The sequence below is a fragment of the Coregonus clupeaformis genome, chromosome 12 (genome assembly GCF_020615455.1).
Source record: "Coregonus clupeaformis isolate EN_2021a chromosome 12, ASM2061545v1, whole genome shotgun sequence".
NCBI classification, from domain to species: Eukaryota; Metazoa; Chordata; class Actinopteri; order Salmoniformes; family Salmonidae; genus Coregonus; species Coregonus clupeaformis.
In genome coordinates, this window is record NC_059203.1 from 7388338 (window position 1) to 7412855 (window position 24518).

General features: G+C 44.7%; 1 protein-coding gene across 8 annotated transcripts in view; it reads left to right on the forward strand.

The window, feature by feature from the left end:
• The window catches only part of magi1b (membrane associated guanylate kinase, WW and PDZ domain containing 1b), a 220745-nt gene extending 200688 nt beyond the window's left edge, over positions 1-20057 (forward strand). For 3 of the 8 annotated variants that reach the window (XM_045223672.1, XM_045223674.1, XM_045223676.1), the window contains 10 exons: positions 2627-2873; positions 4964-5055; positions 5938-6130; positions 7055-7357; positions 9039-9242; positions 13519-13612; positions 13716-13809; positions 14401-14544; positions 15293-15431; positions 18242-20057. In XM_045223672.1, the coding sequence (XP_045079607.1) occupies positions 2627-2873; positions 4964-5055; positions 5938-6130; positions 7055-7357; positions 9039-9242; positions 13519-13612; positions 13716-13809; positions 14401-14544; positions 15293-15431; positions 18242-19392 (2661 nt within the window). In that variant the 3' untranslated portion in view covers positions 19393-20057. Of the gene's footprint in view, positions 1-2626; positions 2874-4963; positions 5056-5937; positions 6131-7054; positions 7358-9038; positions 9243-13518; positions 13613-13715; positions 13810-14400; positions 14545-15292; positions 16839-16933; positions 17020-18241 lie in introns of those variants that run through there. The other 5 variants (XM_045223679.1, XM_045223680.1, XM_045223678.1 and 2 more) reach the window with 4 other exon arrangements.
• Positions 20058-24518: the final 4461 nt, after the last annotated feature.

Sequence of the window (24518 nt, forward strand, 5' to 3'; positions counted from 1 at the left end):
TCCTTCTATTCCCCTCTCTCCCTGCCTAAATCCTTTTATTCCCCTCTCTCCCTGTCTTAATCCTTCTATTCCCCTCTCTCCCTGTCTTAATCCTATTCACCTCTCTTCCTGCCTTAATCCTTCTATTAACCTCTTTCCCTGTTTTACTCCTTATATTCCCCTCTTTCCCTGTCTTACTCCTTCTATTCACCTCTCTTCCTGTCTTACTCCTTCTATTCACCTCTTTCCCTGTTTTACTGCTTCTATTCACCTCTTTCCCGGTCTTACTCCTTCTATTCACCTCTCTTCCTGTCTTACTCCTTCTATTCACCTCTTCCTGTCTTAATCCTTCTATTCACCTCTCTTCCTGTCTTAATCCTTCTATTCACCTCTCTTCCTGTCTTAATCCTTATATTCACCTCTCTTCCTGTCTTACTCCTTCTATTCACCTCTCTCCCTGTCTTAATTCTTCTATTTACCTCTCTTCCTGTCTTAATCCTTATATTCACCTCTCTTCCTGTCTTACTCCTTCTATTCACCTCTCTCCCTGTCTTAATCCTTCTATTCACCTCTCTTCCTGTCTTAATCCTTCTATTCACCTCTCTTCCTGTCTTACTCCTTCTATTCACCTCTCTCCCTGTCTTACTCCTTATATTCCCCTCTCTTCCTGTCTTACTCCTTATATTCCCCTCTCTTCCTGTCTTACTCCTTCTATTCACCTATCTTCCTGTCTTAATCCTTCTATTCACCTCTCTTCCTGCCTTAATCCTTCTATTCCCCTCTCTCCCTGCCTAAATCCTTCTATTCCCCTCTCTCCCTGTCTTAATCCTCATATTCCCCTCTCTTCCTGGCTTAATCCTTCTATTCACCTCTCTTCCTGTCTTAATCCTTCTATTCACCTCTCTTCCTGTCTTACTCCTTCTATTCACCTCTTTCCCTGTCTTACTCCTTATATTCCCCTCTTTCCATGTCTTACTCCTTCTATTCACCTCTTTCCCTGTCTTACTCCTTATATTCCCCTCTTTCCCTAACTTAATCCTTTTTTTCCCCTCTCTTCCTGTCTTACTCCTTCTATTCACCTGTTTCCCTGTCTTACTCCTTCTATTAACCTCTTTCCCTGTCTTAATCATTCTATTCCCCTCTCTTCCTGTCTTACTCCTTCTATTCACATCTTTCCCTGTTTTATTGCTTCTATTCACCTCTTTCCCTGTCTTACTCCTTCTATTCACCTCTCTTCCTGCCTTAATCCTTCTATTCCCCTCTCTCCCTGCCTAAATCCTTCTATTCCCCTCTCTCCCTGTCTTAATCCTTATATTCCCCTCTCTCCCTGTCTTAATCCTTCTATTCCCCTCTCTCCCTGTCTTAATCCTATTCACCTCTCTTCCTGCCTTAATCCTTCTATTCACCTCTTTCCCTGTTTTACTCCTTATATTCCCCTCTTTCCCTGTCTTACTCCTTCTATTCACCTCTTTCCCTGTCTTACTCCTTCTATTCACCTCTTTCCCGGTCTTACTCCTTCTATTCACCTCTTTCCCTGTCTTACTCCTTCTATTCACCTCTTTCCCTGTCTTAATCCTTATATTCCCCTCTTTCCCTGTCTTACTCCTTATATTCACATCTTTCCCTGTCTTACTCCTTATATTCCCCTCTTTCCCTGTCTTACTCCTTCTATTCACATCTTTCCCTGTCTTGCTCCTTATATTCCCCTCTTTCCCTGTCTTACTCCTTCTATTCACCTGTTTCCCTGTCTTACTCCTTCTATTAACCTCTTTCCCTGTCTTAATCATTCTATTCCCCTCTCTTCCTGTCTTACTCCTTCTATTAACCTCTTTCCCTGTCTTAATCATTCTATTCCCCTCTCTTCCTGTGTTACTCCTTCTATTCACCTCTCTCCCTGTCTTAATCCTTCTATTCCCCTCTCTCCCTGTCTTACTTCTTCTATTCCCCTCTCTCCCTGTCTTAATCCATCTATTCCCTTCTCTTCCTGTCTTAATCCTTCTATTCCCCTCTCTCCCTGTATTAATCCTTCTATTCACATCTTTCCCTGTCTTACTCCTTATATTCCCCTCTTTCCCTGTCTTACTCCTTCTATTCACCTCTCTCACTGTCTTAATCCATCTATTCCCCTCTCTCCCTGTCTTAATCCTTCTATTCCCCTATCTTCCTGTCTTAATCCTTCTATTCACATCTTTCCCTGTTTTACTCCTTATATTCCCTTCTTTCCCTGTCTTACTCCTTCTATTCACCTCTCTCCCTGTCTTAATCCTTCTATTCCCCTCTCCCTGTCTTAATCCATCTATTCCCCTCTCTCCCTGTTTTAATCCTTCTATTCCCCTCTCTCCCTATATTAATCCTTATATTCCCCTCTCTCCCTGTCTTAATCATTATTTTCCCCTCTCTCCCTGTCTTAATCCTTCTATTCCCCTCTCTCCCTGTATTAATCCTTCTATTCCCCTCTCTCCCTGTCTTAATCATTATTTTCCCCTCTCTCCCTGTATTAATCCTTCTATTCCCCTCTCTCCCTGTCTTAATCCTTCTATTATCCCCTCTCCCTGTCTTAATCCTTATATTCCCCTCTCCCTGTCTTAATCCTTATATTCCCCTCTCTTCCTGTCTTAATCCTTCTATTCCCCTCTCTCTCATACAGCAGTTAGCGAGGAAGGACAGTCAGAACAGTTCTGTGCACAGTGTGTCCAGCCACCGGAGTACCCACACTGACTCCCCTGTGCACCTGTCCCTGGCCACCCCTTTCTGCGAGAGCGCCGCCCCCCCACCCCCCACCCAGCCCCTGCCCGGCCTGCCTCCCCAGGAACCTCAGGCAGACGGGACCATCCAGAGGAAACCGGATCCCTTCAAGGTCTGGGCCCAGTCCAGGAGCATGTATGAAAGTAGGCGTAAGTATTTATTTTTGGTGTGAGGGTGTTTGCTTGGGTGCTCCCCCTGTCCTGTCGGGTTGGTACTGCAGTCTGGGGCTGGTGAACAGAGATAATCTGCATGCATGTAAGTAATTTAACCTCAGTCCCCTACACTCAATATTCTGATTTGCCAAAAGTATCCTGTCGTCTTTTGTATATTGACCTAAAGTGGGTGTTCACTTGGTGGGTTAGGAGTGTGGACTGTTTGAAGATCATTGTGGCAGTTGGGTAGAGAAATGGGAGTGAGAGCGATAACAACAGCCTCTAAGGAGAGTTGGTGCTGCTAACCACACCCTTGATCTACTGAACCTTGACCATGTGTGTTATTATCAGTAAGTAGTATGCTCTCTGGAATAGACTGTGCCATGTTCACCTCTACACTATTCTTTAGAACACAGCTCCAGACAAATGTGCATATAATTTGCGGTGGTGGCTCCCATATTTCCCTGGTAGTCTGGTGATGCTTACGGTGCTAGCCTCCCCAATTAACAGGAATATCTCTCAACCCCTGTCAGTTGCCCTCTGAGGATTGGAGGGTCCAGAGGGTTGAACGTCTAATCATTTCTCTGGTGCTCCTGCTTTCATCAGGCTTTCATTATTTAGAGGCCTTAAAGGGAGAGGAACTGGGTACGGTACTGCCAGAGTTGGCTCTCTCCTCAGGTGAGCGAGGATAGGGGAGAAGAGGAGAGGAATTCTAGAATTCTAAAGAAACAAGGAAGAAGAGTGGGGATTGTTTAGTCAACTCAGCCTTATTCAGCACTTGTATGTCCCTGTCCTGAGGAAATAGGACTTCATTACCGTTGTGATGACACGTTTGCCTGATTGATTCTGAAATCAAAGCCTGGGAGAGCTGAGGCTGTAACACACCATTTTGCGACCACCCTGCGAGCGTTTCCCAAACCTGAGCAATGCAGACTGGGTGAGCTGGGAAGAATGCCCATGCTTGATGTTCACCCAGCAGCCATTTTGATGGTGCTAGCTGGATAGTGGATACTAGCCACTCTTTCTCCCCATCTCCGCTTCCTGATCTGAAGTTAATCTGCTTGTTCTCCAGGGTCAGTCTGAGCTGGGCAGATTGACTAATCTTTGTTTAGTATGGATCTGTTCCTAGCCAGTGGTTTAGAAGTTGAGCTGCTGGATTGATCTGATAAGCTGCCCAGTGCCTAGCGGTTAGCCTGTGACATGCCAATCTCGGCCATACCCTGAGTCCCAGTGTGGTAGAAAGAGAGCTAGCTAGCTCAACACTGTGAGCTCTTCTGTTTACTCTGGAACAGATTGCAGCCAATCTGGCCTCTTGCCCTCCTCCCTCTATCCTGCTGGCTCATAGTGGCTTTAGCTGTGGAGGTCTGTATAGTTACATGGAGTATCCCATGGGGGGGCTGAATGCATGGATACACACACACACACATCGACACAGACAGCTCCAAGCTGTTGCTTGGACCCCTGTTCCTCTGTGGTCTGCCCACCTCCAGTGCTACATGAACCATGAGCTGTCAGTCGCTGAAGTGCACCGCTATGTTGCAACTTAGTGCCCGTCTGACAGCTAGCTCCAGTACTGCCACCCTCTTCCCCTCCCCTCCTGCTCAGATCTCCTCGGCTAGGGGGTTCCAGACTGAGCCTGAGGAGCAGCACTGCTGAGGCCCTTCTCAATAATACAGCACCAGGCTGGCATACTGGTGACCTGGCTGAGTGCTAGGGAGAGACTCCCAGTCCCTGTCACCTACCCAGGTTGATGGGACAAAGGAAGAAGGATTTTGTCTTCAAAGACATCCGAAAGGATAGTATTCAAAGAGATCCTAATTATGGAAGTTTGATAAAATAGGTATCTAGGGGATTTTCACAGCCCTCTCCTCTCTTGAATGGTAATTTGAAGGTATTTTGGGAATAGATCATTTTCTTTTGATGGGAAGATATTAGATATTTACACATTCCTCAGGGTAAGGAATGTACTAGCTGGCCTCTGTTCTCCTCTGAAAGGAACAGGGGGAGGAGGGGTTACACTGTGTGGGTTCTGATGTAATGATCCAGGATGTAGTTATCAATGCTGATGATTGGTTATCTGGTTGCAGTGCCTGATTTCCAGGAGCAGGACATCTTCCTGTGGAGAAAGGACACGGGCTACGGGTTCCGGATCCTGGGAGGGAACGAGCCAGGAGAGCCGGTGAGTTAGAAGATTCAACCACACACTAACATCACTGCTCTGTATATATCTATACTCTCAATAGATATTTTAAGTTCAGTTGAAAAATAATACACCTTTCAACAGATTCCAAGTATCTAGTTATTAATCTTGGCTTGGACACTTATTATGAGACTTCTAAGTTTATTATGACAAATATTTAGTATATATTTAATATATTTTGCATCTTTGTGTGACATATTTTACTGTCTAATTGATGGTTGTAAACTCCTCTGTTGGAGCCAGATGAATCAACTACAGCAGCAGTTTTGGTCTGTGTGTGGTGGTGGTTGAGGTCTCAGCTCCTCTGTTCTGTAGCTCCACTTGCTCTTTCATCTACTTGCTGCAGACTCCATCTCTCCCGCCACTTTTTTTTCCCTTTAAAGAGGCCAAGTTGTTTGTTCTTGTGAGCTGGTCTGGACAGCTTTTGAAGAAGGAAAATAATGACACACAAGAGATTTAGACCGGGCTGTGCAGACAAGCAGAGAAAGAGGAGAGGAGACGTACCAGCCAGCTTTCTAGCTGGACCAGGGGTGTTAGTGCTGTGTTAGTGCTGCCGGAAAGTGTTGTACTAAAATAATCTTACCTATGAGGTAGAAATATTATTCAACAACCGTTAATATCTCATCTTGATGTTCTTTCACGATGTGCTGTTGATTGACCAACAACCTCTCCTATCACCCGCCTCTTCTGTCCTCTCCTTTTCTCTTATTGTCTCTCCTTTTCTCCCTTCCTCCCCCTCTCCTTTCCACTCCTCTCCTCCCCTCCTCCCTTCCTCCCCCTCTCCTCTCCACTCCTCACCTCCCCTCCTCCCTTCCTCCCCCTCTCCTCCCCTCTCCTTCCTTCCTCCCCTCCTCTCCCCAGATCTACATAGGGCACATAGTGAAGTACGGGGCAGCGGATGAGGACGGGCGCCTGCGTTCGGGGGATGAGCTCATCTGTGTGGACGGCACGGCAGTGGTGGGGAAGTCTCATCAGCTGGTGGTACAGCTGATGCAGCAGGCCGCCAAGCAGGGCCACGTCAACCTCACCGTGCGACGCAAGACTGGCTACGGAGGTAAGGGAACGCAGCAGCTAGTTAAACACGGACACTAAGTTTTACTTAGACAGACACTCTTATACAGAGTGAACGCATTCAAATAACAGCTACATGATATGAGCATCAGAAGTGGTTTGTGTGAACTTGTCTTTCAACAGCAAGAGATGGAGAGAAATCTGTGGTAGCAGTGTTGGCTTTAATCAGACAACGTAATTTGATAGTTTGTCTGCCAGTAATTTTGCCAGTAATTCTGTCTTCTCTGCACAATGCTTAAGGATCATGGTAGAATCTTATTCGATAATCTGTCTCAGAATGTTCCTATTTCAAGTATCGCACAAACAGCAGATGAGCAGCAGTCTGTGCAGTAGTACAATCAACAGCAGTCTATGCAGAAACATCAGAGCAATCCACTGCTCCAGGCAGTGAAGGGCCCGAGGACAGAGCTGCTATTTGAAGGGTCGCACCGCTGCTCTTCAACAGTCCATGGATGTGTGGGGAAACATTTATCAGAGGCCCTCAATGCGCCCAACCTGGCTCTGCCCTTCAGCAGGATAAATAAAGTTCCTTAAACATGATGAAGACGGTCCCAACCTGCCCCCACTCCCACCAGCCTGCCTTCCAGCCACTGATGTGAGCGTCCAGACCGAGGGCATGATGGTTGGTCAGAGGGGTGACGCCCAGTATGAAGTACTGCCTCAATGCCAGGAAATTAGATGGGAACCTTATGTTGTGATGCAGTTGGGAAGCCATATCTTTAGATATTTTGGGGAGGAATAGATGAAAGTGTAGACCTGCTTCCTGCTATCAGTGTGATTATTACGCCAGGCTGAGTGGGTAGAGAGGCGCACCGGTGTCCATGTTCATTAGTAAAAAAAAATATTTCGTGTTTCTTTTAGTTTTATGTGCTGTTGCTGTAAAGTAGCTCTGTCAATTCCTCCTCAGGGTCTAAAGGGGAGGGTGAGGTGCCCCCGTCCCCAGCCTCGTCCCACCACAGCAGCACACAGGCCCCCTCCCTCACAGAGGAGAAGCGGACTCCCCAGGGCAGCCAGAACTCCCTCAACACTGTCAGCTCCAGCAGTGGCTCCACCAGCGGCATCGGCAGCGGGGGTGGTGGGGGCTCGGGTAGCACCGTGGTCAACAACGCCCTGCAGCCCTACGATGTGGAGATCCGCCGCGGGGAGAACGAGGGCTTCGGATTTGTGATTGTCTCGTCTGTGTCCCGACCCGAGTCTGGCACCACCTTCGGTAAGACCCCCATGTCCTCTCTACCTTTCTGTACTTAAATATAGGTAGCACATATGCATGTACTATGCACACACACACTCAAAGTTCCTCTCACTATACAGGAGAACATATATATTTTTTAACTAATCACTGTTTGACTACTGGGTACTGTCCCTCTACTTCTATGAAAATTATATTCTTAATAGCCCATATTTCTGGTGAATAGCTTTCATCCTCATTCTTCCATCTTCTAGCGAGTGGTGTTCCTCTTCTATTTTCTTAAATTCTGTCAAGCAGAGACACTGAAACCCAGCCCAAAGAACTGTAATATTTATACTATCTTTCATAATTGATCACAAGTAAGAGTATGTTGCATAATATCCTGTATAATTCAGATGCTCTTACTTAAATGCCTCCGATGAGCAGATTGCAACAGTTATAATGATGAGTTAATAAGGGGGAAGAGTATTGCGATATTGTAAGTGGGATCATTTGTAGATGGATAGACCCTCTCCCACTGTCCTCCAACTCTGCTTGTCCCTCTGCATGCCCTGTTGTCTGCTCTGGTGTCTTTGCTGTGCAGTGTATTCTGCCTATAACTGCTACAGAGAGATCTTGCTGCCACTCTCTGTACCTACCTGACCACTCCTCAGGGAGTCGCTCTGGGTTGGGTGTGCTGAAACACTGCTTAACTAAACTCTCACTGGGCGTCAAACGATCAAGCAAAGCATATCTTCATGTACTGAAATGGAAGGCATTGGCAAGTTTGTACCATTTCGTTTATCTTCCAGGCTTCACATAAAAGAGGATCACGTTGGTTATTGATCAATAGTGAAGAGAAATCTGTATGGATCCCAATTACTCTGACACAGATATATCCATCCATCCTCTCTTAGCTTATTAAAGAAACACATCCTTCTGCTGTGAAACCAACAAAGCTTCTAGTTGGTACAGAACTCATGAGTTGCGCTCCACAGATCTGCTCTTGGCTAGAGTTACTGACAGCAGAGGGAAGAGACAGACTGATTAGTCTTTGTAGTTCAATGAATGAAGAAGAGGAATAGAGATGGATAGAGAATGATATGTGCTATATTTCTCTGTTATGATTGAGAGGCATTCTCTAGTAGGGTAGAAGCCTTTGTGCTGCTGAGGATTGTTGGTAGGAGAGGACCTGAGGGTACTAGCGAAGAAGTCGTCTGTGATGTCTGTACGTTTGTAATCTAGGCTGCAGCTGCAGGTGTCTGTCTTATCAGAGCTGAAGGTTGACATAGTTTCCTGATTATTAGGTTTCAGCTGTACAAAGATGTTAGGAGAGATTCACTAATGCAAATAGAAGAACTTGTCCTTTGGAGCAGCGCTAGTACATAATGTTGACAGAGGGAGATTGTCAGTGACACATTGAGTATTTAGTATGGTCCTAATTCATTTGAATGCAGTACATATACAGTATGTAAAGGCATTTTTCCTTCAACATTCCCTCTCACTTGACCAATGCTTTCACTTTCTCACGGCAGATTTCCAGGCACTGTCTTTTGGCACTTGGCTTGGTGGCTTTGGTGAAGTAACCCTTAAACTTCTGTCTTCCATTCTCTCTCTTCTCCTCTTCCTCGTCTGTCAATTTTTTCTTCTTCTTCTCTCTCTCTCTCTCAAAACACCAACAATGTCACATCACACACACTATGAATCATGCAAACGCAAAAAGCTGGAAATGCATGTGTGGCCATGCCCCACAAAATAGGTCGTATTATTGAGGGGAGCCCTGCGGACCGCTGTGGGAAGCTGAAGGTGGGGGACCGTATCCTGGCCGTCAACGGCTGCTCCATCACCAACAAGTCACACTCGGACATCGTCAACCTGATCAAGGAGGCCGGGAACACCGTCACGCTAAGGATCATTCCCGGAGACGGTAAGACAGAACCCTGTTCCTGGAGAGCCTGTATGTTTTCTTTTCAACCCCAATCTAGCACACCTGATTCTAATAATTAGCTGGTTGGTTATAATTGGGGTTGGAGCGACAACCTACAGGAGGGTTACGGTAGCTCTCCAGGAACAGGGTTGGGCAGAACTAGACCTAAGACTGTAGATCTCAGCAGTTAGGATCAACCTGTGTCATAGGAATATTTGTGCATTAAATCAGTTATGTAAACCTTTATTGTATCGGAATGTACAGTATACACCTTTTGCTAAAGGAATGCCTATCTCGGTACATCACCATCACAGCGTTTTTACATTTCGAGTGCTCTAGTTAGTCTGATCACCCCCGCAATGTTGACAGAGCTGCTTGTCTTGGATGGGAGGGAACTTTCTAGTGCAGTCGTGCATTTCACATTCTCCTGAAACATTCAAGAGTAATTCAGCTGTCAGAGGCTGTAACGGTGTGTGTGTGTGTGTGTATTTGTTTGTGTGTGTGTGTGTGTGTGTGTGTCTTTCTTGGGGCTAAGAGCTCTCGTTACACTGCACTGACAGATCACCCTGGCATGCTGTTTGATTAAGTGAGAGAGATGCAGGGAGAACGCCAGTGTAAACACTAGTCTTTGTTAACCTGCATGTTGGAGAAATTGGAGTTATTTGTCCATGTTGCTGTTGTTTGGCCTGTTTTTATGGATTAAAGCCTTTTTCTGTAGAGACAGATGATTACACTGAGACACAATTGTTTTAGAGAGAGAGAGAGACTACAAACCATGGTCAGAATCCCTGTCTATTAGTGAGGTAGGTACACTCTTAGAAAAAGGTGCTATCTAGAACCTAAAAGCGTTCTTTGGCTATCCCCATAGGAGAACCCTTTGAAGAACCCTTGTCGGTTCCAGATAGGACCCTTTTGGTTCCAAGTAGAACTGTTTTGGGTTCCATGTAGAACCCTTTCCATAGAGGGTTCTATATAGAATCCAAAATGGTTCTACCTGGAACCGAAGAACCCTTTTTTCAAATGGTGTAGATTTAACCAAGGCCAGGGTTGTCTCCTGCTGTTAAACGCAGGGCTGTTAGGGAGGCAGAGGGAGATTTAATAAGGAGGCTGATTCCAACATCACTGCAGGGAAACTCTGCGCTCTCTCTCTCTCTCTCTCTGGAAAGGCTGGGAGGGAGCTGGGTGGGAGGAAGGGATAGCGCAATGGAAAGAGGAAAGTGGGAGAGAAGGAGTACGGGATGAGAGATGCGGAGATTGAGGAAGGAAATGAGAGGGATGGAGTATGTGAGGATGGAGCCTGGGCTTCAGGGGTTGGAACCGCAATTATTTTCCGATCGTTTCGTTCTGAACCGAACCACACATTTTGTTGTTCCGTTCCACTGTTCCGAACAGCAAAATAAAGTTCTGAACCAGTTGGAAGCCCAAAAAAGTACTGGTTTACATTGTTCCTTTCTGTTCTTTTTTTAACCTGTGAAATCAACAGTTTTTTACACTGCGCTCATTAAATTACTTCACCAATCAGTGCGAATAGAGCAGGTAAGCTAGTTGTTTACATGCGTGATGGACAGACAAGTGTAGCCTATGGCACACGGTGTGACTGAAATGTTACAGGTGGGGAGAGAGCGAGAGAGGGTTGAGGAGCAGGCTTGAAGCGCTAGGCATCGTGTTATGACATGCATTATCTGAATTTGGTACCACAGAGTTATACCTAGGAGGAGCGGCTTCTATGAAGGAACTTTGTATGTCCTTTGAGCTAGCTAGCTAACAAGCTTGAGTTAGCGACCTAACAAGCTTGAGCTAGCAACCTAACAAGCTTGAGATAGCTAGCTAACAACCTTGAGCTAGCAAGTGAACAAGCTTGTGTGTGCAGAGCGGCATCAGAATTAAAAACACATCGTACCTTTTTGTAGTTAATAAATCCAATGTGAAACGTGATAACTAGGCCTATAGTATCCTAAACTAGCATTGAACAAGTGAATCCATTCTTCTCTAGCTAATAAAACATATATCTCCTTATCTTCTAACACTTCTAACATCAGTACAGTAGCCTATGCTTCGGAGAGGGGAAGGGCAGGTAGCCTATACATGTGCACACACACTGACAAAGATTTTAAGCTTGCAGGTTGACGCTGGAATACAGAGTGAGGGCTTTGCATAGTTGCATTGTTGCGTTTTTTTGTGGGACTATAAAAAAAAAGACAGGAACGTAAAATAACATTACTAACCAGTTTCCATGCTTTTAAAATAACGGTTCTGTTCCAGAAAAGTATGGATCACTTTCGTTCCCGGTTCTGTTTCTGTTCCTTAATTTCTTTACAGTTTTCAGTTCTGTTCCCTGAACTGGTTCCAACCTCTGGTTGACTCCGGCGTAGAGTGATGGAGGAGGGAGAAGGTTTATTTTAAGACACTGGGATTCATGGACAGAGACAGCACTCATCAAACCTCGGGTTTCCCCAAGCAATGTGACTACGCAGCTGGCTGGAATTAAACCCACTCGGCCCGACCTCGGCTCGGCCTCCACTCTGATTGGCTGGCCAGCCCAATGTTTCAGGGGTCGTGGGGGCGGAATGGAGAGTTAAGCCATTGGGATCCAAGTGGACTAGTGGGGGAGTGATGTATATTTGAAACTGGAATTGAGCACAGCCGGTGGGGCTGGGATTAGTCTAGGGGCGGTAGTTGGGCCGAGAGCAGGGGCTAGGATTAGTCTAACTTTAAGCATCAGTTGTCAGAGCAGCTTACCGATCACTGCACCTGTACACAGCCCATCTGTAATTAGCCCACCCAACTACCTCATCGCCATATTGTTATTTATTTTGCTCATTTGCACCCCAGTATCTCTATTTGTACATCATCTTCTGCACATCTATCACTCCAGTGTTAATACTAAATTGTAATTATTTTGCACTATGGCCTATTTATTGCCTTACCTCCATAACTTACTACATTTGCACACACTGTATATAGATTTTCTATTGTGTTTTTGACTGTACGTTTTGTTTATCCCATATGTAACGCTGTGTTGTTGTTGTTTTTATCGCACTGCTTTGCTTTATCTTGTCGCAGTTGTAAATGAGAACTTGTTCTCAACTGGCTTACCTGGTTAAATAAAGGTGAGAAAAAAAGAACAAAATATTAGAAAGAAATGAGGGTGTGTGTTTGGAGTGAGGAGATGGTTGTGTGGTTATTGCGTGTTTATTTAAGGATTACGGTCAAGCATAGGTCATTGATTACACAAATATGCTGTGATTAGATGAGAGCCATGAGTATAGCAGTTCCTCGGGTCCAGGCTTCCATATGTCCCCCTTTGAATAAATTATATATAAAAAATGTAGCGCCCCTGCTACAGTATATCTATCGGGCGTCCGGCATTGCCATCAGCCAGCCGTCAGCCGTTGAGGAAATGCTTCCTTTGAAATCAATGAAAGCTGCTTCACTACCTGTGTTGCGCTCGGGTTGCGTCACTTCCAATGGCAGCGTCCAAGCTCAAGAATCGGCGAGGTTAAATTCTTAACGTCTGACGCACACGTTCATTCTATCTTGTGAATTGAAATAATGAGAAATAAAGTTGTCGTCCTCTGTAGCTCAGCTGGTAGAGCACGGCGCTTGTAACGCCAAGGTAGTGGGTTCGATCCCCGGGACCACCCATACACAAAAATTTATGCACGCATGACTGTAAGTCGCTTTGGATAAAAGCGTCTGCTAAATGGCATATTATTATTATTATTATATTATAAAGTTAATTTTGGTTGCATATGGCCTTGACTATACACCACTGGTTATTTTACTAAGATTTACTAAGTCAAGAAGCTACTACTACTAGCTAGCTAGCTAGCTACATTGACTACCTAGGTTCACAATGTAAACAAAAGCAACTTGTGTAATTAGAGGATCATTAAGTACAACCACTAGCAACAATTTAATGAGTACTTGTGAAAAACTGGACCAAAGCTATTGGACTTATGCATAATCGATGAATATGGTTCAGTACAGTAGGGGAAAATATAATAAAGATGCTCTTCCCCTCTGCTACTCTCCGCTCTCAAAACAACACGCTCTGTGTAGCAGGTAGAACGTCACATTGACATGACGCTGATGGCAAAGCAACGCGATGCTTATAGTTGAGCTGAAGTTGGGCTTACGACGGTTTAGTGAAACTGTTTTTGGTTCATTTTTCTCCCTTCGTATTTTGCATGGTTCAGTCTGCAGGCCCCTGACCCCCCTGCTCCTTTTCTCTCTCCTTCGCTCTCGCTCTCTCTCGCTCTCTCTCGCTCATCAGAGTCCTCTAATGCATCACTGCTGACCAACGCTGAGAAGATCGCCACTATAACAACCACTCACACAGCCCAACAACAGGCTGCACCTGAGCCCAGGTGAGAGGGATTCTGTGATACATGTATGTAGGACCTAATTGCTTAAGAACATGTCTATTAGCAAAGATTTTTAACCAATATTTTATCATCTTTCTCATTCCAGAAACAACACCAAACCAAAACAGGAGTCCTCTTTTGAGTTCAAATCCCCCCAGGCCCCTCCTCCCCCTGCCCCAACAACACAACCTCCAGCCCAGGTAAGGATCTGTCCATCGCTGCCAAGGCCTGCCTGTCCCCAACTGTGGGGGGGGTTATACGACTGTAAAAACACCAGGATATCAGCTGCAAGTGATTTAAATTTTATTGCGGTCAATTTGCAGTCTACAAATTATTCGTAATTATGTTCCGGCCCCCCGACCATCCTCTCAAGAAAAAATTGTCTCGTGGCTGAATCTAGTTGATGATCCCTGCCCTACAGCAATGTGTTCCCTCTAAGTGGTTGTCACACTAGGGAGATGCTTTATTCTGATATCATATTGATTAGTTCCTGAACAGAGCAAGGAAGGAGGGTGTTGAGTCTGTGTCCTTGGCAGTGCCCTTGTAGTGTCTGTGGCTCTGTGTGCCCTCTCTGCCTGCCTCAAACTGCCCCATAGTCTAATCAATCTATTATTCATTTCACCCACCACTACTCTGGAGCTCCGATCTAAGTGTGACTTTCCTCAAGGTGGCATTCGTCCCCACACTGAAATACGAGCCATCCACAGACACACACACACACTGGCAAGTCTAGCCACCACTGAATCACCAGTCTGACCTTGTCGTGTGGATGTGTGTGTTTTTTTTCTCAGGATGCTGGGTTCTACTCAGTGGACCTGGAGAGGGACAACAAAGGTTTTGGGTTCAGCCTGCGAGGAGGTTGTGAGTACAACATGGACCTGTATGTGCTGAGACTAGCTGAGGATGGAGCGGCTGTACGCAATGGCAAGATGAAGGTATATATGACCCCCATATAGGAGTGTTTGAAGTCTAAAGTTGATGTATCATATTCATTCTACTAATGTAATCCTGAACACCTCATACAAAATGAAAACACAAGTTTAACATTCCCCTGGGTCCTATAGAGACAATTAAAGGGTTCATTGATTTTCCTTTATTATTTGTGAATATGTGATATATGTAAATAACATTGAATGTTAGCGGGGGCATCTGTCAGGGAGGTGTGTGTGTCACTGTTCTGAGCAGGGCTTGTTAGATGAGATATTAATAGGCCCAGGTTCTGTGAGGCGGAGAGAGGTGTCAGTAGGAGACCCATTTCTGTACAAGTGGAATTCCCTCGACGGAGAGAACACTGACAGAAAGCTTGAGGCGCAGAGGAGAAAAAAGAGAATTAGAATTCTCCGTCTTTCTGTCTCTCTACCTACATGAGGCAAACCTACAGTTCTTTGACACCATTTCTTTCCCTCTTGTACCATTGTGGATTTCTAGAAATGATGCCTTCACAGCAGTCAGAATAGTTGTTTTTTACGTTTTAACTATAATCTAACCTTCCTCCCTCTGGCACCGCTTATGTTCCCAACTGTCCCCTTTCCCACTGTCCCCTCTTTTCCTCCCCTGTTCACCCCCTCTGCCCTTCTCTCCTCCTCCTCTTGTCCTTTTCCTACCTATCCTCTGTCTCACCCACTACCTTCCACTCTTCACCTCTCCCTCCTCCAATGTCTCCCCCTCTCCTCTCTCCTTCAGGTGGGAGATGAGATCCTGGAGATAAACAGTGAGAGCACCAAGGGCATGAAGCACGCCCGCGCCATCGAACTGATTAAAAACGGCGGCCGCCGCGCCCGCCTAGTCCTCAAGCGGGGCGACGGCTCGGTGCCTGAATATGGTGGGTCAATCTACGAAAACATTCCCTTTTCCCCCATCTTCACCCCCTGAGTGCACACACACTCCCCATGGGGGAGGGGCGGGGTGGGGTACGAGAGGACACATGTCTCCTCTCCTGTCCTGCTCTGTGCTGTGCTCTGGGCCTTCCACTGACTTCCACTGTCCGCTGGGTGTGTCTGGTTTTACTCCCTTCGGGTCTGGGTCAACTGCTGTCACCTTTTAACCTTCTGCTGTGTGTCACTGAGTGGGGCGTTGCTTGGGGAGCAGGGAATTCTGGGACGCCCCAAGGATGAAAGGGGTCTATGTGGACCCCTTGGAAAAAGAGGGTCACATGGAAAAAATTATGAAAGAACTGTGAGGAGAGAAAACAAATCTAAAAAGATCAGTGTTTCTAAATGTGGATATATGTTTATTGAGTCCTTGCTGAATTATATTTTTAGGGTAAAAAAATAAATAAAATAACTATTGCATCCCGTGCTAAACTGGGAAATGCTCTCTGGTTGGATTGCATCTCCGAGCTTTGATATGGCGTAATGAACATATTTATGATATTTATTGAAGGTGAATGTAAGCTACTGAGTTGAGTTTAGGACTTCAGTCGAGACTGTCTTGAAATGAGACCATTCTAATACTTTCTACCATTTCAATGGGAAATTCACAATACTTTGTTTGACATATTCACAAATCCATGGATTTATTCTCACCTACTGTGTAACTGTCATTGGAAAACTGTGATTCTGGAGACATCACTCATTCCTGACAATTCAACTCCATTCAGCTCCACCTCTACAGACATTTTTGTAACTAAAAAAGAAACATTTTTACACATATTTTTGTTCATGTACAGAGCCATGAATCAACCCACATATTAATCTAGAAAGTATATTGCTGCATGAACGTGTCAAAGTGTAAATCCAAATGTGTATTTTTTTTTTGGTCAATTTTCCATAATATTTATGGAATATTTCATTTTAATTGTATTGATCTGTTGATTGATAGTCACAATTCATCTTAATGCATTCTTGATTTGGGAAAATATTGCCTGTTTATTCATGTATTTTGTTGCGCCGAGAATATGCTATGTCTTTCCTGCACCAATAAGACATCTCTGTGAGGTTGTATATTTTCTAAAAATGTTTTACTTTTAGTTTCCACCCTTTTACATTTATTTTATGTTGGCAATGTAAACGGCTTCATACTGTGTTGTGTGTGCATCTCGCTGTCTCTATGGGGTTGGTGTCACGTGTGTGTGTGTGTGTGTGTGTGCTCGGTTCCAGGACTTTCTCTGTAACTGATACTTTTTCACTCAAAGGTGGGGTTGTTTCCTGGACTGTCTATTTCTCTGAATGATTAAATGATCAAATAAACACCTTTTCCATTGGACAATAAACAAAGACAATAATTCTTATTTCTTCTGCCTATTGTTTTAGTAATCTAAACCCTTTGCCTCTTTCTCTTTTTCTCTTTTTGATCTACCTTTTGTTTGGCTCTTCCTTCCTTCAGAGATGGTTGTTCCCCATCTCACCGCATGTATGAGATCATCTAATGACAAGCTGGGAGATCCTAGTTCCTACCAAAATCAGACCATGGTTTGTAACTGTCCTCTCCATCTCTCTCCTCCGATCTCTCTCTCTCTTTCTCTCTCTCTCCGGTTTCTCTCTCTTTCTCTCTCTCGCTGTGTGCTGTAGCCTCAACTCACCCGTATCGTGCCTCTGCTCCATGCATAAGAGTCCATTCACCCAGAATGCATTGCCAATATCGCCGCTGCTGCCGCTGTTGTCATGCTGACCAGTAGGAATGGATTCATACATCCCACCTCTTGCATTCAACCTCTGGACATGGCGTGTCCACTGCTGACATGCCAAAGCATCCGTTTGATTCATGTCACGATAGTTTGGTTGTGGGATATTGGTAAAGTTTTTGTCTTTCCTAGACATTTTCTCAACCAATCAATCAATCCCTCCTCTACTGCTGTTCCTCTCTTCTAGCTATTTACTATTTAGCTGTCTAGTTAGTATCTGTGGTTTGTCCCTAGCATTGGAGATAAAACTAGATCCAAGTAGAGTTATTAAGACTTTTAGAAGCCGTCTTGTGACACTTTGATTACCATCCATGTGGTTTATTCACTGATCGGGTGAGGTGGTTAGAGTCAGGTAAGAACCAATACCACTGCAGTCATTTAATGACGATCAATTGTCTCTTATCTCCTTGATTAGTCCCTAAAACCATTCAGTACACCTCCTTTATCCATGGTGCTGAGCCAACTCCCGGCATTCTTTATTATGTCCAATCTGTGAAACTAATTTACAACCACAATGTTGTTCCGAAACCAATCATGCTCATACATTATTTACATCATTGCTCAATTCAAAAACTCATCTTGGTTTTGTTAGTTGCATTAAATATTGATCTCACATCGAAGGCATCGCCTGAGCATGAATTAGTCATGTCAAACAATCTAAATCAGCATCAACACCATGCAGCACGCAGCATTTTTACCAACCATTGGACCCCTTCAGCTCCTTTAAGCCAGACTGCTCCTTCCACCAATCCTCATACAGTACGTTGCTGCTTTTGGCTCATACATAGCAATACTAATAACTTACCATCATCAGCTGTGGCTGTGCATCCAAATGGAGAATTGATATAGCCGTGTTTGTTTGCTGACATTAACATTAGAATTGGCAGTATTACAAATAATGTTAGTAGCCTGGTTATTAATCACTATAGTTGATCTAGTCTAGTCAGGAAGTCTGTAAGAGCAGTGTGTTTCATCCAGCACCCTGTGTTGTATGTCATGTTCTATTCCAGACCCCAGCATCGACGGTGCCGGTCCAGTCGCAGGGGTACAAAACGCTTCGGAAGTGAGCACCCTGCCCCACAACAACGCACCATCGGACACCAACGCACCAGTCCCTCACAAACCATCTCGGAGCACGGACAAGAAGGGCCACCACCATTCCAAACACCGCTCCCCGGAAAAGAAGGGCAAGCGCAAGGGAGGGGCGTCTGGGGAGACGGGGGCCTCCAAGCAGTCCAAGAAAAAGGGCAACAAGAGCCAGAGGTCTGGCGGGGATAGCCACGGCACTCACCACCGAGGACACCGCTCCCCGGATAAGGGCCGTAGCCGGGCCCGCAGTGCAGACAACACCCTAGACAGTAGACACAGCCAAGGGCACCACAACACCCACCGCTCTCCGTACAGGTCCACTCACCGCAATCGGTCACCCTATGGCCACCGTTCCCCCTATGGCCACCGGTCACCCTTCCACTCCCCCCACCGCTCACACCACAACTCCCCCACCCGCTACCGCCGTACCCAGTCCTCAGACCCCTACCGGCAGCCCTCCCCAGATAGACAGAGGCGCCGTGGGCCAGAGAGGCCCAACGGGGAGGTGGCACCAGTGCTAAGGAAGCCTCCTGGCCCTGTGCCCAGACCCTTCCTGGATGAGAGCATCCTACAGGAGCCCCCAGCCCTGGACCGAATCAACAGGGAGGCCACGCAACTGAGGGAGCCCAGAGAGGAGCACCTGTTTGGGGAGGACAGCCTTCTGCTGAGGGCCTCCAACTTGGAGCGTGACTACAGAGGAGACAGCCTGTTATCTGCTGCTGCCAGTGGCCAGAGAGGGGAGACCCTTCCCAGGGTCCACACCCCTGAGTCAGACAGCGCCTACAAGAGGTACAGTTCACTGCTGAGGGGTCGCTCGCCTGCGAGGGTGGAGAGAGAGCCGCGCTACGCCCCCAGGGAGGAGTCCCCAGACCCCCACCACAGAGCCCCTAGCCTGGGCCGAGACATTTCACCTGTCAGGAGCTTCAGAGAGCCAGAGGAGGAGGAGGAGGAAGCAGCAGCACCCAGGCTGAAGGAGTATTACAGCAAGTCCAATGCCAGCCGTGCTTCCAAAGCGCTCCCAGAGCCCAAGCGGAAGGCCTACAAAGATAGCACCAAAGACCTGAGCATCTGATGGGACATCTGCTGTAACACAACCAGCGCCCCCTCCCACTTCCCCACGGCAACACGGTTCCCCCTCACCACTCAGCTCTACCCTTCACACAGCAGAACACACCTGGACCCTGGATGAACCAAATGTATTGATTATATATGACATTCCTGCTTTCCTACTAGACAGTGATTCCAAAAGCTATCAAATGTTTCTGTTTGTTGGATTTTTTTAGGGGACGTTAGTTGGTTAAGCATTGTATATTTCTCCGAATTTTACAGAAAATGTAAAACCGAAAAAAAACTATGATGTGCCTAACAGTTATTTTAATGAGTGTATTTTTCTTTTGTTTTTGTTTGATATGAGACAAGTGTTTTCTCAGCCAAATGTGGTATGTATTTTCCACTGAGCCCAAGGAGGCAGGCATTACACAGCCCCAGTGACTGGTGCCACTGACACAGATGCTGTGCATGTCTTTACGGTTTCAATGTCTTCTCTTTTCTTTCTCTCCCCCAGTGCCACTGTTTTTTTGACATTTGACCAGACTATAGCACAAGCCTGCATTTGTTTGTATATTTTTGGACAGTTTGCAGTATGTGTACATTCAGAGGTGATCATTTTAAACAAATGAAGGGGAGAATAAAGTTAAACTATGATGATGATGATGATGTTAAAATAAAAATAATATATCAAACAAACTATCTTCAGTGTCCCTGTTTTGGTATTATTGTATTATAATTAATCCGAGGAATTGTGGAACATTGACATGTGAGTCTTAGGTCTTATGACTTTTCCAATATGTTATGTTGCCGATATACAGTGGGGGGAAAAAAAGTATTTGGTCAGCCACCAATTGTGCAAGTTCTCCCACTTAAAAAGATGAGAGAGGCCTGTAATTTTCATCATAGGTACACGTCAACTATGACAGACAAAATGAGAAAAGAAAATCCAGAAAATCACATTGTAGGATTTTTAATGAATTTATTTGCAAATTATGGTGGAAAATAAGTATTTGGTCAATAACAAAAGTTTCTCAATACTTTGTTATATACCCTTTGTTGGCAATGACACAGGTCAAACGTTTTCTGTAAGTCTTCACAAGGTTTTCACACACTGTTGCTGGTATTTTGGCCCATTCCTCCATGCAGATCTCCTCTAGAGCAGTGATGTTTTGGGGCTGTCGCTGGGCAACACAGACTTTCAACTCCCTCCAAAGATTTTCTATGGGGTTGAGATCTGGAGACTGGCTAGGCCACTCCAGGACCTTGAAATGCTTCTTACGAAGCCACTCCTTCGTTGCCCGGGCGGTGTGTTTGGGATCATTGTCATGCTGAAAGACCCAGCCACGTTTCATCTTCAATGCCCTTGCTGATGGAAGGAGGTTTTCACTCAAAATCTTACGATACATGGCCCCATTCATTCTTTCCTTTACACGGATCAGTCGTCCTGGTCCCTTTGCAGAAAAACAGCCCCAAAGCATGATGTTTCCACCCCCATGCTTCACAGTAGGTATGGTGTTATTTGGATGCAACTCAGCATTCTTTGTCCTCCAAACACGACGAGTTGAGTTTTTACCAAAAAGTTCTATTTTGGTTTCATCTGACCATATGACATTCTCCCAATGCTCTTCTGGATCATCCAAATGCACTCTAGCAAACTTCAGACGGGCCTGGACATGTACTGGCTTAAGCAGGGGGACACATCTGGCACTGCAGGATTTGAGTCCCTGGTGGCGTAGTGTGTTACTGATGGTAGGCTTTGTTACTTTGGTCCCAGCTCTCTGCAGGTCATTCACTAGGTCCCCCGTGTGGTTCTGGGATTTTTGCTCACCGTTCTTGTGATCATTTTGACCCCACGGGGTGAGATCTTGCGTGGAGCCCCAGATCGAGGGAGATTATCAGTGGTCTTGTATGTCTTCCATTTCCTAATAATTGCTCCCACAGTTGATTTCTTCAAACCAAGCTGCTTACCTATTGCAGATTCAGTCTTCCCAGCCTGGTGCAGGTCTACAATTTTGTTTCTGGTGTCCTTTGACAGCTCTTTGGTCTTGGCCATGGAGTTTGGAGTGTGACTGTTTGAGGTTGTGGACAGGTGTCTTTTATACTGATAACAAGTTCAAACAGGTGCCATTAATACAGGTAACGAGTGGAGGACAGAGGAGCCTCTTAAAGAAGAAGTTACAGGTCTGTGAGAGCCAGAAATCTTGCTTCTTTGTAGGTGACCAAATACTTATTTTCCACCATAATTTGCAAATAAATTCATTAAAAATCCTACAATGTGATTTTCTGGATTTTTTTTCTCAATTTGTCTGTCATAGTTGACGTGTACCTATGATGAAAATTACAGGCCTCTCTCATCTTTTTAAGTGGGAGAACTTGCACAATTGGTGGCTGACTAAATACTTTTTTCCCCCACTGTACCAAGAGGACAAAATGGTAAATTAATAATATAATATTTCAAAACAAAGTAAAGTGATCTGTCTGTTTATAAACCAGTGTGGTTCTTTGCTCTCTGTTCTTCAAATGAGAGAGGAAGAAAGCTGTGTCCTCAGATGTCAAGATGATGACAGGAGCCAGTGGATGGGGACACCAAGGTCATGTTCTCTTACTCCCAGACCACAGACAGAAAGTGATGCAGACAGAGGCCAGTCAGTCAGGTGACCTGTGGAGGCCACTCAGAGGTTTTCCTCTAATGAACCTATCAGCTTTCAGCTTCTGGCCGGGCAGAGTGATGATGAAATTATGTTAGATATAACTGATTCAAAACTTGGTCATGGCCTGGTGCATAAAGTTGTCTCATAATGAAAACGTCTGTTTAGAAGATGTGCTTAGATAAGCCTTAGAATATTGGCTGAATTGCAAATCATTTCAGTCAATTATCCTTTTACTTTTTAATAACTATGCTTAATCTGGGTCTGTTTAACTACATGGCATAATACATTTTAGGAACATGGCAGTTTCTTTTAAGATTTGTAAAAATATTTTCACATCAATGCTTAAAAAAAGCATCTCTACGTACCATAACAGTATTCGATCAGATAATTGCACCCATACAGCCTCTGTCATTATCACTATTATTACAATCTTTTTTGCCTATTTATGTGCATATTTGGATATTTAGAGTTCATGTAATATCCACAACCTTGTTTACATTTGAGGATATTCAATTGCCTTCAAATGGGCCTGCTTAGCCTGAAGGCATTTAGAGATTTGGTTACAGAAATATTATGATAATGAGTGTATAATGAATTTGTGATGAAACAATCACATTTTCCAGAGGCCTCCAGCTAGTCCTGTAAACTTGTTTAATATACAATATTATTCTCTAATATTAGTGATGTCATCATAGTGTGTGAAGCTCCTGGGGCTTCTAAAGGTCTTTTCTCATTAGTAAATAACACAGGGCTTTACTGCATGTTAACGCCACTGATCAATGTTTAAAGATTCAATTCATGCTTTTGTCAAGCCAAAAGGAATGAGAGAGTTGAATTTAGTCAAGATAAAAATGAAATGCTATTTTGATATGTGAGGCTTTGATCTAAAATAATTTTTGGAATGCTTAGGTTGTTACGAGTGTACTGATATAAAAGGGATGCACGTGAAATCCCGGCAACTTTGAGAAAAAAAAAAGTTATATCGGAGTTGTCCCTGTTGAAATTTGAAACAGTCTATGCATAGCTTCTCACTCTCTATTGAATACAGACGGTTGATGTCAACACCCCTCATCGAATATTCAAAATAGTATTCAAATAACGGGATGTATCCACCAATCCAAAGAAAGGAATAGGCGGGAGCTTGCCAGCCCGCTGTTTCCGCTCTGTGGACAACGAATCCCATTGTTAGGGCAGAGACACAAGCATCTTGTCATTATATCCAATATCTCTGCCCATATGGTGAAGTAGCAATTCTTCCCATAGCCAGTGAAGGGGAATCAGGACCTAAATAATGGATCCAATCCAGTCTCAAGCACCAAAACACACTCCTCTCTCTCTCTCTCCCTGAGCCTTCATCAAATATAGAATCAGAGCAATGAATGGTAACAATTCAACATGGATGTGTGCGCGCTGAGGAAGAGGAGATAACGAAATCTGTAATAACGACACCACAGCAGCAGCAGCCCAGAATCAGGGCTCCAGCTCAGGGGCTCTGTGACCTTAGAGCCTCTCTTTCTCCCGTCGCCATGGAAACACACAGACGGTTCCGTCCTGTCAACCTGACTGGAGAAAAGATGACAGCCATGTTCTGTTTGAGGCAGACATGCATGCGTTTTTTGGACAAAATAATTCAGTAGATTTTTGGCCAAGTGTAGGCCTGTGGGGGTGTGGGTTTATATTTAGTTCTGATTTGATTTGACTGTTTGTGTGTGTGTGTGTGTGTGTGTGTGTTTATTTTAATGCCAATTGTCATTTGTAACATGTTATACAGGTAATTCTGCAGGTAAGGGGAAATGTAGAAGGGATAGACAAATTGTTGCCTTGTCAGGTTAATACCTTGTCAGGTTAATACCTTGCATGTCTCTACATTACTGTCATATCTTCATGTGTAAATTCTTCTCCTTAGTTGAAAATGATGAGTCGTGACTCAACTACCAAAATCAACATCAATCTCTCTACATCTTTCATCCTTTACCTGTGATAATATCCCCACCACTCGGTCCAGAGAAAAACATACCAGACGGGCGTGAATGCAGAATGCTTTTATTCTATATCGAAGGTCGAGTAATGCGTCCTCAGAAAACATGACCCACCAAGCCGAGCTTCTTAACACCCGCCCGCTTAACCTAAAGCCAGCTGCACCAATGTGTCGGAGGCAACACCGTTCAACTGACGGAAGATTTGTAAAAATAAAAAAAATCTGAAGTGTTTTTTATTAGGGTTATTATGGCTAATAGTTGCTACCTGTCAATCATCATTAGTATCAACAGTTCAAATTGACACACAACACTGTGTGTGTTGGAATATGCACTGAGAGTCAATGAATCAGATATACAGTAAAGGCCTGCATGTTGCTTTATCCTACTCACTTTTTCCCCCAACAATGGCATATTTTGAGAATTTAAAATAGTGCCTGTTTTCCACACATTTTGGGTTAGCAATTAAGAACCACCATAGGGAGTTTGAATTGTTTTTAATTAAAGTGCAGTGTACCTCA